Source organism: Nestor notabilis, unplaced genomic scaffold (genome assembly GCF_000696875.1).
Source record: "Nestor notabilis isolate BGI_N333 unplaced genomic scaffold, ASM69687v1 scaffold24502, whole genome shotgun sequence".
In the NCBI taxonomy this organism is placed as follows: domain Eukaryota; kingdom Metazoa; phylum Chordata; class Aves; order Psittaciformes; family Psittacidae; genus Nestor; species Nestor notabilis.
Window position 1 is genome coordinate 22,115 of NW_009919098.1, and position 13,071 is coordinate 35,185.

Consider the following 13,071-nt stretch of genomic DNA (forward strand, 5'->3'; position numbering starts at 1 on the left):
GATTCTTTGCAGAAATTTAAGATTACTGAATGCTTAAAAATTGTAATGCCCAAGAAGCATAAAAAGTGGGAACTTCCTGTCTCTTATGAAAATACAAGTTATGCCTTGAGTTCAATTCATTGACTACTTTTGTGGGAGAACTGATGAGACAGATAGCTCTTTGTTTTGGAGAGCTAACAACTTTGTTGTTCATAGTCTACAATGTTGAGAAATCTTGGACATTCTGGTTTCAAATGCCTGGCTCTCTCGACTGCCATTAGCAGTGTTTAAACAAACAAACAACAAAAAAGCAGCAACCCTCAAATTTTTCTCTCTGATTGCATACATATATTTGCTTGCTTACTCATACTGTAAAATGTTAAAACAGCAATAACAAAAGTATGTGACTTCATACCCAAGTTACTTTTTTGTCCTTTCCATGTGACTAATCTCTCAGTACATAACAGTTCAACACAAACTGACTTCATGTTCTTTCACAAAGCAATATATTTCCCACGTCCTGTAAATTGTGACTTTCCTTATCATAGTTCAACTGGGGAGAGGGAATGGTCACACTAACTGGCAAAAGCAACGTATATTATGCTGCACCAGCCACTTTGCAAGTTTGTTTGCTTTCCAATTTGCAGCTAAAGGCTGAGTCATTCTTGCTGTTACAACAAATATATATTAGATAAGTTATCGCAGCAACACTGTTTCTCGTCTCTTGCAGTAGTTGATAGCAGAAGTTTCAGACTCTAAAGCAAAAAAAAAAAAAGGGCTTTTTTTAAACATGGACAGTATTTCAGACTCAAATGATTGTATGAAATGCTTCTGATATTGAATATGGCTGCTCTTTATATGAAATTGATGACAGCTGGATTTCCCCTGACTTTTTTCTTCAGCAGTGTTGATGTTAAAGATTCTTTTCTTGATTTCCCTTCAGCAAAGACAACAAGTACCCATTTCAGTACCTTATAAAGGAAACAATAGCAATAGAATGCAAATTTATGCTTCTCTAACTGCAAAATTATTTTTTTGAGGAACAGGCATACAGGTGTGCCCTTGGGGAAAAAAAACCCCACAACTATCCTGTATTAGCCAGAGAGACCTGGGAGCTGCCCTAAACTTTTAACACAATTCTTTTGCTTAGCTCAGTGACAAATCTTTCATATCTGAGTCTAACTCCTTGTGACTTCAGTGAGAATTGACATTGCTCTAGCTACTTGGTCTCATTGTTCTCCTCATTCTGAATGAGTTATTATAGCTGTTTCATGCAGAAGTTGAGCAACAACTAATGTCAGGGTTTAATTTATGTGATACTTCTCAGCAAAACCCCTTAAATTAAAACTTTCCAGTTGTTAGGAATGCTGTTACAGGATTGGACCTGGATCTGCTTTCAGCACTGTTGTCGCTCCTTGAGAGCTTGATAGAGTTTATGTGGTATATGGGACCTTTTTCAAGAGGATTGGTTTTTCAGTGGAACCAAATACCTTCCTCTTCCAGCCCAGCTTTGCTTTTGTTTTGTTCCTTTTTTTCTCTGTAAGAAAGGAAATTACAGAACCCATATTACATTATTTGGTATCTTTAACTCACTGTTTTGATTTTTGTGGGTTTATCTTCCTGCAGCAAAACTGGTGAGTGATGGCTTTGCCAAATATTAGGTCACATTACTTGATACATGTAAGATGTTTACATAATGTGAGACCTAGAATGATGACTATTCTATGAATACAGTAAAGAGATTGAGAAGGTGAAGTGCCTAATATTCAAATTACAAGTATATTTGAATTTTATAGTTTTGAGTACTTTTCCTCCAGTGTAGTCATTTCCATTTCATGTAAATGAAGATTGGCTTAATTTTTTAGAGTGTTTTTAATATCCACAGTGCTACTGTTTGGCAGATAATACATTCTGATTTCTGCCTAGGAGTTACCAAAATACTGCTTCTTCTCTTAGTAGATTATATATGGAAATAGAGGTTTTAAAATGTTTGCTGCTGTAGCAAAATCCACTCTGCTTGTATGCAACATACAAATATTTTACTGATTGAACTGCAGGTATTTTAAACTGTTTCTCAGACTGCTCGAAACAGTTTCTTCCAAGTAATGCAAACTGTGGAAAGCTTTATTTGTTAATATTTAGAGGGGTCAAACTTAAAATTATCAATAGAAAGCAAAAAATGCACTGAAACAGTTGATCTGAAATACTTTTAACCTGATGGGTTATATTTTCACAGCACACACTATATTGGGAAAAAATATTTTTGAATAAATAATAATATTTCTATGCATTTATTTGGGAGGGTGTGTTTGTTTATTTTTTATATTTTACTTGAGAGGTGAAAGAGTTTGCAATCCAGAGGTCCAGGGCTAAACTGAGACAGGAATGATTTGTGTTAAAAAGGCTGTTGTTGCTGCAGTCATCTGAGTGCTGCAGTGGGAGTGGATGACTTGCCCTGGAAAACTTTGTCTCTGATCTCTTTCAAAAAGCTGAAATGATTACTATTTCCAGCAAATGCATAAAGATACAGGGATGTGCTGTACAACAAACAGGCCATGTGAATTAATAGCTAATCAAGCTCATCAGGCCACCCGTTAGTGTAGCCGGTTTGTGTCACAGACACATCCGCATGTCTGAAGACTCAGAAACCAAACCACCTTCTATGGGTCTTTCATGTCAGCTGGGCTAAGTGCAGCATGGGAAGTTAAATGTATTACTGTACTGGGAATCGTTTGATGTCAGAAGGTTATTGCAGATTACTGTTCAGTGTCTGTTTCCAATTTCTCACTTCTTGACTAAAAGGGATGTTTTTGTTGTACATGTAGGCTTGTTTCAACAAAGGTTCAAAGACCTCCTATGTACAGGACAAAACACAAGCCTAAGAATGCAATTGGAGTGATTGAGTAAGATGGACTAATGGTCTTGTCTAAAAAGGCTCCTAAAAATAGTTCAATGCTACTTTTTGAAGAGGAGGAATTCTTTGCATTGGAAACACGGAGGGGAGGGATGCGGGGGGTGGTGTGTAAGACAAAAAAATAGGTGTCTGTGAACTTAAGTCTGGAAAACATGTATTCTTATCACAAGGAGAAGCATGTACTACTTAATTATACACAAGACATTTTTCCTCTCTTGTGTTTCTTTCAAGGGAGGGAAGTCTGAAGGATTAGTCACAATATGGAGCAGCCCCACCTTCCATACCTTAATTAAGTGTTCTTCTCTCTCAGTGTGTTTCATGTCTTTGTTGTAGACATCTGCATTCAAAACCGGTTTTTTAACTAGAAAGAAAAAAGAATTCCCATTATTTGTAACTTAATTTTTCTGTTGCTTATGTATGAGCTACTTACGAATTTATACAGATAAAATACAGACTTTTCCCCCTCACACAGATAGAAATAATTACCGTGTTTGATTCTTTGACTCTAGGCTATGGTGGCTTGTTATCCAGGCAATGGAACAGGATACGTGCGTCATGTTGATAATCCAAATGGAGATGGAAGATGTGTTACATGTATATATTATCTTAATAAAGACTGGGATGCCAAGGTAATCGGTAATTTCTTTCCATAACTTTTTTTTTTTTTTTTAACATGCTTGCTAATGCACCTTTGCTACAGGTCTTTTTTCATGTCCTTATTTCTGTGCCAAGTGTTGTGGTTAATGCTCTATCAGTATAGTTCAAAGCAGCACAAGTCTTTGTATCATTGTAGATACAGGGTGTAGAACAGATAAGGATTTATAACACAGTTATATGAATTTACTACCAGTGACTCGAAACTCTCCATAAATGTAGTGACTATGATAAAGTAACTTTTTAATATGGATTTTCCTAGCAAGTCAATGGGATTAGGTGGATTGAAAGAATGGATGTAGCTAAATAGCTGTATTAAAAGCATGAGTAATGCGAAGATAGCTTTGTTTATTTCTTGACCGCTGTGCAGTTAGCTATGGAGAAGTTTGTTCACTGCATATGAAAAAAGAAAAAAAAAATAAAACTTCTGATACTTCTGTTGTACTTGGAAAGCAACATGTGAAAGAGCACGTAAGCAGTCCATTTCTGTGAATTGGTTGCACCAGATATGGATAACACAGTAACAGAGGCTGAAGCTGAGAGGTTTTCTTCCCAGCACACATGCACCCACCCCCTATCCCCCCCCTTTTCTCTTGAGTGCTGTCCATTTCTTGTAAGAGCTGGATGGGACAATGAGGCTGATAAGTCACATAAAACTGGTAGATGAGAAAGCTGAGACAGAAATGGATGAACTTGATGCTTTCTGTTTCTGACTTTCTTTTTGAAATGTCAAATTTGATCCTTTGATTAGAAAATAAATTACTAGCCTTTTTTGCCACAATGGCATCTTCACATAGAACTGGACTGGTTGGACTGAGCATCTTAGAATGCAGCTTTGGGGCATTTTTAGTTGATTTATGGTTTTTCTCCTGGAAAAAATAACAAACATAACATAGCATAGAAGTCAAGCAAACTGCTTTTTCACAGTAACTGTGCAAGCTAAGACCCAAACAATCTAACCCCACAGCTTTGTACTTAAACATGAATAGAGGCTTAATATTTGCAAGCATTCTGAAACTACTCAGTTAAAAACATGTAAAACTTTTTGCTAAATTAAATGTATCAACAGAAAAGCTGTAGTTTCATAATTTCTGTAGCATCTGCTGAAGGCTTTTATCTCAGTTGCAAGTGTCTGAAATATTTTCAAATGTGATATTGAGTACCTTTACATACAATAAGGCATTGTTTTAAAGCACTGGTTTTAAATATTTAATTTGTAGGTAAGTGGAGGCATACTCCGGATATTTCCAGAAGGTAAAGCCCAATTCGCTGATATTGAACCCAAATTTGATAGATTGCTATTCTTCTGGTCTGATCGCCGCAACCCTCATGAAGTACAGCCAGCATATGCTACAAGGTAAGACTAATTTACTCTCTCTATATCGCATGATGCGTTTTTTCTTTTTTTTTTTTTTTTTAATTAAGAAATGAGCAAATTCTAATGAGAAATGAGTGACACAATGAATTGTGGCCTGATCCCAGGTCTTCCCATGTACAGTTCCAGTTGCAGTATGACAAGAAGGGGTTTATTTCTACTGATTGGTTAGGCTTCTGTCATGCTGCTGAGTTTGTACTGTTGTCTGATCTCGTATTTTGGAGAAAACATCCTCTTGGGTGGGTAGGTGGGAGGGCTGGAAGCACCAGAAGCTTCTGAATGTGTACTTGGCAGAACTGAGTAGGAGCGCACAGAGCCATAAGCAAACCCCACCTTAGCCAAGGGGTGTTGTAGTCACTTATTTCTCTGTAATGACTTTACACTCCCTTCCCTTTGTCCTTAGCCCCTTACTGCGTTAGTGGAAGATTGACTAGGTACTTCAACTTTCTGTCCGTAATAATTTTCAAACCAAGCCACTGCATTCTAGTTTGGGAATTGGGAGAGAGCTGTGGGTAGAAACGACCATTGCTACATGGATCTTTTCTTTCTCTGGAGTATTAGAGGAGTTGCTCCCAGTCTGAGTCACAGGGGGAACTTGGTATCTCCTTTGTCCCTCAGTGTAGGGCAGTGGATGACGCTAAGGGTACCTCCATTCACTGCCCCAACATCTTGAGTGGCGATTCCAGATAGCATTAATGGGTAAGTCATTGGAGTCGTTGATCCAGACTTCCTGTTGCCCATGTCACAACACGTTTGGGTGGCCAGAGCACTGAACATTGGAGCTGTGAGATAATGCAAGTACCGTTGCAAGAAGTAACTTGAAACTGCATGTCCTCTTGCAGCCTTTCAAGAGGCTGTACTGCTCGCCCCTCTCCCTTTGTGCTCCGAGTAGATTCAGAGGGTGAAATGCCATTTACTAAAGCTCCTTAAAGTTTTTTTTCTCAATAGCTGGCATTTCACTTTTAAATCCTTTACGGGCAGTGGAAATCAGAGTAGCTGTGCAAGAAGGAGTGGTTAATTTTCCTTTATGTTGAATGTGAAAACAAAAAAGAAGAGGTTCTTGAAGTGTGTCTCAGTGATGGACTTGGCTGAGTAGAGTGAAAGATGAGGTCACAAGGCAAGGTAATAGGGACAGAGACTACATTACAGTTTCTGGGCAAGAACCGTAACAGTAACTCATCAGGAAAAAGAAGCATAAACTTTACACCATCCCTGTCACCCTTCTGATGACTGTTCAGGCAGTACCTACTGACGGGACGTGCACGTACCTGCACACACACACAAAACTGCAAACCACCATAACAACTGCTTCCTTTGTGCTTTATGCAGTCTTTCCTCTGTCAGACTGCAGAAGTATCATCTCATTTAGGTTGTATTTTATGTCAAGTTCTTCACTGTTCTTTTTTTTTTTTTCTTCATAATTTAGGAATTCTTTTTCCATCTGTTTCCCTAGGTACGCAATAACAGTGTGGTATTTCGATGCAGATGAAAGAGCACGAGCTAAAGTAAAGTATCTAACAGGTAATCTGTTAATATCTTCTGTGTTGTTTTTTTTTTTTTAATTGAAGAATAGCTAAGTAGTCCTCCGGCCTTATCTCTTTGGCCTATCCTGTGCACAAAAAGGGAGAGAAAAACAGTGTAATTCAAAGTCCAGTTTTACAGGGAAGGTGACCCAGTGGTTGAGCTGCTAGGCAGTGACTTGGGAAATCCAGGTCAGTGCCTTGTCCTGCTCACACTTCCTCTGAGACCTGAGGCTGCTCAGTATTTTTCTGTGGGGGATACAGCCTCTCCCTAGTCTTGTCTCCGTAGTAGGTGTGGAGGATAAATGCTCCAGAGACAGTGAGGCACTGCAGAACTGAGAGCCCTGGAAATAGTTTTGATCGAATATAGTGATTCAACAAGTGAGTACGACTTAACTTGACTAGAATCTCTATATTGGAAAAACAAAAGCCTAAAATTAAAAGCTGGAATCAAAGAATGGAGTTACTTCCTCTATTTCCAGTTCCACATATCTAGCATCTGTTTTCCTTTTCTGGCTTGTCCCTCAAGAGGAAGTTGATCTAATTTTCCTGTTCAAATTAGCATTATAAGGAGAAATGGCCGAGGACTTCTGTCCTGCTTGTAACTGCCATCATGATACTGTAGTTTAAAAATGAAGCAAAATCATGTGTACTGCAAGTGCACACATGCACAGGGCCAGCTTCCCCACGGTTTCATCAAGAGCTCTGAAACTGATGATGTTGAAGCCATGGGCCAGTGATCTCCAAGTGAGATTTCCATTCATTGCTGTTAAGCATCTGAAGCTCATGACTAGCCCCAGAGCTATCTAGTGGCTGCAAAGGCTACAGTTTAGTTCAGTTGCCGTTGGTTACTTTGTGTGCTTTGGAAGTGGTAGGAGTAATGCAGCTTCCGCAGGGCTTGTGAAGAAACACAGGGGTTCCTCATCTCCAGCTGGGCAGGCTGTCCTGCCCGCTCAGTGGCACATGCCCAGCAAGGCACAGTGATTTCCCAGGTGCCCAGGAATGCTGGATGTCGCCCACCTGGTCTCCGCGGAAAGCCTGTCTGTCCGTCTGTAAGTTGGCCTTCGTGTCACATGCGTGTGGAGTGCACAGCTCCTGGAGCCAGCCTTCCTGGATCAGAGCTGTTCTGATTGTCTCTCCCAGCTTCAGCTGCTTCCCTTCCAGAGAAAGAGTGCAAGGGAAGTAGTTAGGGTCGGCTTCTGCCTACCTGCAGGGAAGGTGCTCCCTCTGGTCTCCTTCCTTCTCCAGGTTTCCCCTAAACTGCAGGCACTTTAGGAAGGAAGTCCGGGTTGAAAGGGTTGTTTAATTGTCACTATCAGTATGCCCTGTAATTGATTTATGATATCATAATGTTGTGATTTCAGTTTTCATTTGCAATTAAAATTGCATTGTTTGCTCTGTATCTGCAGCAAGAACTGTGCAAGATGCTATTTTCTACTGTAAATAAAATACAAATTTATCGAATAAAGTGTTATGAAAGAGAAAACTAAGAATTTCTGGCTTAGTGTCTAAAGTCATGCAGAATCTTTGAATTTTTCTTGAAGAGAGGATACTGTGTCTGTTAATGTTTTGATAGTAAAACTTTTATTTGGGGGTACCTGAAGTTACCTCAGTCAGCTTATAGAAGAAACAGAAGGAGGTGTGGGTTGGTTGGTAGTTTGGACATTTATTACTATTTTCTAGCAGCAATTCAAATGGAATGGTTCATTTTAATCATTCCTCAGAGTTTCTTTACAAAGTTAAATACCCAGAAACTCCAGATACTCTGATACTAAATAATGGAGGATACCCCCTCACATCTCAGTTGGCCATTCTTAAAGTTTACCTTTATAAAGGCTGAGATGACAAGCTGCAGAATTGCATTTGTGATGTGAAGTATCCGGTTTTCTACTCAGGCAGCCAAATACATGCCCGCTTTCAGAGATGACAAGTAACCACAGCTTGTTAACTTTACACAGCACAGGATACAGAGCACGTATACAAAAATGCCTGTCTTGCTAGATCATTTATACTACATAATCTTCAAATTACTCTCTTAAAACTAATCTTGAAAGTGATGTAGTGATTCTGTAGACGGTACTTTGATAAATGCTGAAAAATAATACCAATTTCCTTTTCGTATTCCTGCAGGTGAAAAAGGTGTGAGGGTTGAACTTAATAAACCTTCTGACTCAGTTGGGAAAGACGTTTTATAAGCCTTTGATTTAGCAACTCCCCTTGCTATTCTCCCTGATAAATCTTGATGCTATCTATTAACTTTTGAATGTGAATAACAAGATAAAGGAAAATCAACAACAAACCAACATTTTAATAAAGAAGCAAACAGTGTTTCAATGTTGCATCAAATAGAAGGTTCTTTGACTGCTGAAGCATTGTACTATGTGATTGTGACTCCAGGCCTGTGACTGCTTATGTGAAGAAGATAAGCAATCAGTAAGAAACAGCATATGCATCTGGACATGAATAAGTGCCCTACATAGAATTTGTCCATCCTTATATTTTGCCAGACCTGTCATCCAGCTGAATCCAATTCATCTCTCCCTTTTTTTATATGCTAAAAGTTTGAATTTTGGGTAATTTTTGTATGACCAGGTACAGTTAATCAAAATTGAGTCTTAAAAAAAAAAAGAAAAACTGAAAAAAAAAAAAAGAAAAAAAAAAGAAAAAAATTACAGTATTCTCCAAAATAACATGGATCTATTTTTGTAAAACTGTTCATACTGTTCTCCTCTGCCATGAAAGACCTAATTTAATGTAAGGGTTGCCAGTAACTGATAATCACTTTAATTTTCTTTACACCTTAAGTCAGAAAAGGAGCACTTTAATTACCAGCTAAAAACCTGATTGTTTTATATCATATCTCACACTAATCTTAACTTTTAAAGATTGCTGCTGTATTGTTTTGTTTTTGGGTTTTTTTTTTTTGACTATGTCCTCTTGAAACTTATTAACAGAAGCAAATCAGTATCTCGCTATTAGTAACATTCAGTTTGTGGTTTTGTATGTTGAATCCACAGAGGGGAAGTTTCGGTCTCTTCTTTGTTTTACTTTAGTTTAGGGGATTTTTTGTTTTGTTTGTTTGCTTGGGGTTTTTTGTGTGTTTGGTTTTTGCTTTTTGGGGTTGTTTTGTTTTGGTTTTTTTAAAATTTTTTTAAATTGTTTTATTTTGTGGGTTTATTTTTTGTTTTTTCTTTTTTTTAAGTGACTGGCACTAAGTGAACTTGACACTATCAGTTGCTGTCATTGGCTTTGGGGACCTGGTAAATACCATCAAGTTACAAGAACATACAAGGGCTTTCCTAGGCTATTAGAGGTACCCAGAACCTCCTTACGTACTTGACGGAAATTTTTGAGCTTTCTCCATTTTCTAACGAATACTTGCCACTCCCCTTTCCTTTGTATATAAGTTAATAGAATATCAAAAAACTCACTTTTTCATTTCCTTTTCAAGTGTTGGTGTCCCGTGCAGTCTGTAAGTTGACACCTTGATCTATTATATAGTATCAAGGAGATGGTCAGCACACTGAAGCTTAAGTGCATCACTGTAGGCTCCTTGTGCAATACATCTTTAGGTTTTCACTGGGCTGAAGGATTTCCCCTTTGATCAATACTGAGGTATATATTTAGTAAGAAAACATTTACTTTTTTACATTGTTTTCATTTTATCAAGGAGAGGGGACATCACAGAATAAAAGTGAGATGTGCAGAAACTTTGATACTCTTTATTTTTAAGAAATGGATGGTTTGGACACTGATCTCTTTTTATTATTATTATTATTATTTTTTATTTTCTTCTTCTTTCCTTTTTTTTCCCTGAGCTTTAAAAGCGTGAGAAAACACAAGCAAACCTATAAAAGACAGCATTCACATTTTCAGGAGTTCGAGGGTTGATCAACTTACCCACTGCAGTTTTCTATCTGTCCCTTATTTCCTTACTTAGCCAAAACAATGTGAGTGTACAGAAATATTTCTGTATATATTACAACTTGTGACAATTTTAGCATCTGTATAGTTTGTATTCAATTAGAGACCTTTTCTATGGAAAGCTCAGTAATTTTTTATTAAAAACGTTACTATTGTTCATGTAAAACATGAAAAAGCTAATTGTTTAGTAACAAACTGACAGAAGGGGGAAAAAAATCAGTATTGGTATATCATTTAGGAGAACCAACAGAAATCCCAGTTTTGTTTTGATTTTGCTTTTCCTTTTTTTTTTTTTTAGTGTATTCTTGCCCTTTACAGTTCTCTTCATCTTTCCTCTTTTCTTCCCAGAAAACCAGACAGGATACCTTTACTGTAAGTGCCTCTGCCAAGCTGGCCAAGGAGTGCAAATCTTCATTACTGTCTGGTCTGCAGTGCATTTAGGCTACCAGTGAGACAAGCAAAAAAGCCACCTCTTCTAATTCACCTTCTTTAGTACTACTTTAACAGAGGTTTGTTTGGTTTTGTTTTAGAAATGTGAGCATAAGCCTTTAAACTCATTTCAGTCCCTCTGTAATTCAAAGTTCTGCAGTTACATGGCGTATCAAGTTCTAATCACACTGTAGGTTTGTGCTTGCCAGACAGGTTTAAAAAGTGCTTATTTTTTCACTCCATGTAAGTCATTACAATAGGGTCAACAAATCAGGTCAGCCATTTCTTCCATGTCTTTTAGAAACTGTTCATTTCATGTCGGTTGAATATTCAGTCTTGAGCATCACCAAGCAGGTCCTTGTTCTAAAACTATTTTTTAAACTGTCTTACGATCTGTATGTGTCTAGTCCTGGTTAAAGATAAAGCTTCATAATGCTATTTTTATTCATGATGTTAGCTGGCTGTGAAATACGAGACCTTTATCTATAGCAGGCAAAGAAATTCAGGATTCATTTACAGGTTGCCTATAAAGTTGTGTAATTTGAAAAGCAGTGTTCATTATGAAAGAGCTCTCAAGTTGCTTGTAAAGCTAATCTAATTAAAAAAAGATGATGTATAAAGGTTCTTGAAAACTATGTGGTTATTTGTAATCTTTTTAACTCTTAAAACTACTCCAGAGCAACTAATTTATAAATGTCCCCTGATAAGGGGGGGAGATGTGGATTTTGGGGTGGGGGTGGGGAGTATTTTGTTCTGTTAGGTTGGGGTTTGGGTTGGGTTTTTGTTTGGTTTTTTGTTTTGTTTTTATTTTGGGGGTGGTGGGGGTGGTGCTTTTGATTTTGTTTTCTTAAATGGGAGCTATTTCTGCTCTAGAGAAAGTTTTTGGGGCTGTGGTGTGTTTTAGGCTGCCTACAGTTACCTGGCTGTGGTTATCATTTTCTTGGTGATGTTGTCGCTCAAAAACAGCACCAAGTTCAGGCTGGCTGGAGAGTGATGGTGGACAAAGGGGCAGCTCTAGTTTTTTCACCACTTTGACAGGTACACGAGACGCAAAGTGGAAGTCCTTTTCAGACAGGATTTGTAAGGTTTAATGGGAGTTCTTCAGTTTTCTGTGGCTAGCAACGAATTATGAGTGCTTTGAAGACAGCAAAAGAATGGTAGAGCCTACAGATACCAACCCATACGAGATGCCTCGCAATTTCCCTCAGCTTTTTGATGAGCTTTGTAATGACTGGTAGTCAAGTCTGGCTGTGCTTCTGCCATTGCTGTGAGTCTTGTGAAGTCTCTCTACATGCACTTGTCTACCTTGTCCCGGCTCAGGAAGAATTACCTGAGTCTCCAGATAAGTCTGCCAGCCTTAGTACACCTTTCATGGCACTTGAGTACCTGTTGTGCTCAGTTCTGCTCTAAGGTGATGGTTCTTGCCAGTATGGTAGGCTGAAAAGTGCAGCATCTCTGAGCTGATCCCAAAGTGCTTTGAGGCTTTTTCCATGCTTCAGTGCTATATAACTTCTTACATGTTCTCTTGAAATAGCCTCTTCCCCATCCTTGTTTTACAATGAACAGGGAAGAAGCCTTTCCAGCACTTCCAACCATCCTGTGTAGACCTGACCTTTTTAGTTATCACATTGTTGAACACAGTATGCAGGGGGATTGTTTTGTATAGTAAAGTCAAACACTGCACCAGCGAAAGATGAAGTCTCTCTTGGGTGTTTCTCAAAAGGACGCTTGCAAATCTGAAAGGAAGCTAGCAGACAGCCTGTATCTTACATAAAACATCAGGCTGTGCTGACCACTTTTAGGTCAGGAGTGGAAAGATCACATCTCCAAGTCGTAAATACAATCAGACTAGAAAGTACCGTTTTTGTGCTTGCTGAATGCTTTGAAAAAGAGGGGAGAGTGGTAAGGGACAATAGCAAACCCAGAGTCTCAACATCCTGGAAGTCTAGTGTGTACATTGCCTGCAGGCATGCAGATATGCAGATGGCTGCACACACTTGCAAATACCTAGTGGGAATTTATGAGTACTGAGCAGCAAGGACTTTGGAGCAATTCATGGGTCTCAACTGGATTTGGATCTCATCTGCTGGGTTTTTTTGTGGGGTGGGGAGGTGGGTGTATGGAGAAACTTGGGTCTCCCATTGTCAGCTTTCATATTAAATACTTTGGCTCTTTTTTTCCAGCTGTAAAGGCTGAAAGTAACTGCAAATGCATTTAAGTCTGTTCGTGCTGTTACACTGCTGCAGGAGCTGTGTTCACTCTGGAGCATCTGCTGA

At 38.5% G+C, this 13,071-nt stretch overlaps 1 protein-coding gene across 1 annotated transcript; it reads left to right on the plus strand.

Annotated features, from left to right (window-relative positions):
* Positions 1–3,405: 3,405 nt before the first annotated feature.
* On the plus strand, positions 3,406–9,111 carry LOC104402259 (egl nine homolog 1). Its single transcript, XM_010010083.1, has 4 exons — positions 3,406–3,522; positions 4,768–4,904; positions 6,376–6,443; positions 8,573–9,111. Exons 1-4 carry the CDS (start codon positions 3,406–3,408, stop codon positions 8,635–8,637), a joined length of 387 nt encoding a protein of 128 aa, XP_010008385.1. The 3' UTR covers positions 8,638–9,111.
* The last annotated feature ends 3,960 nt before the right edge of the window (positions 9,112–13,071 follow it).

Excerpts from the sequence above, each read along its gene's own strand:
- LOC104402259 (XM_010010083.1), top strand. The coding sequence starts at position 3,406 with ATGGTGGCTTGTTATCCAGGCAATGGAACAGGATACGTGCGTCATGTT. Across the intron at positions 4,905-6,375 it reads CAGCCAGCATATGCTACAAG|GTACGCAATAACAGTGTGGT; the intron begins GTAAGACTAATT and ends CTGTTTCCCTAG. Across the intron at positions 6,444-8,572 it reads TAAAGTAAAGTATCTAACAG|GTGAAAAAGGTGTGAGGGTT; the intron begins GTAATCTGTTAA and ends GTATTCCTGCAG.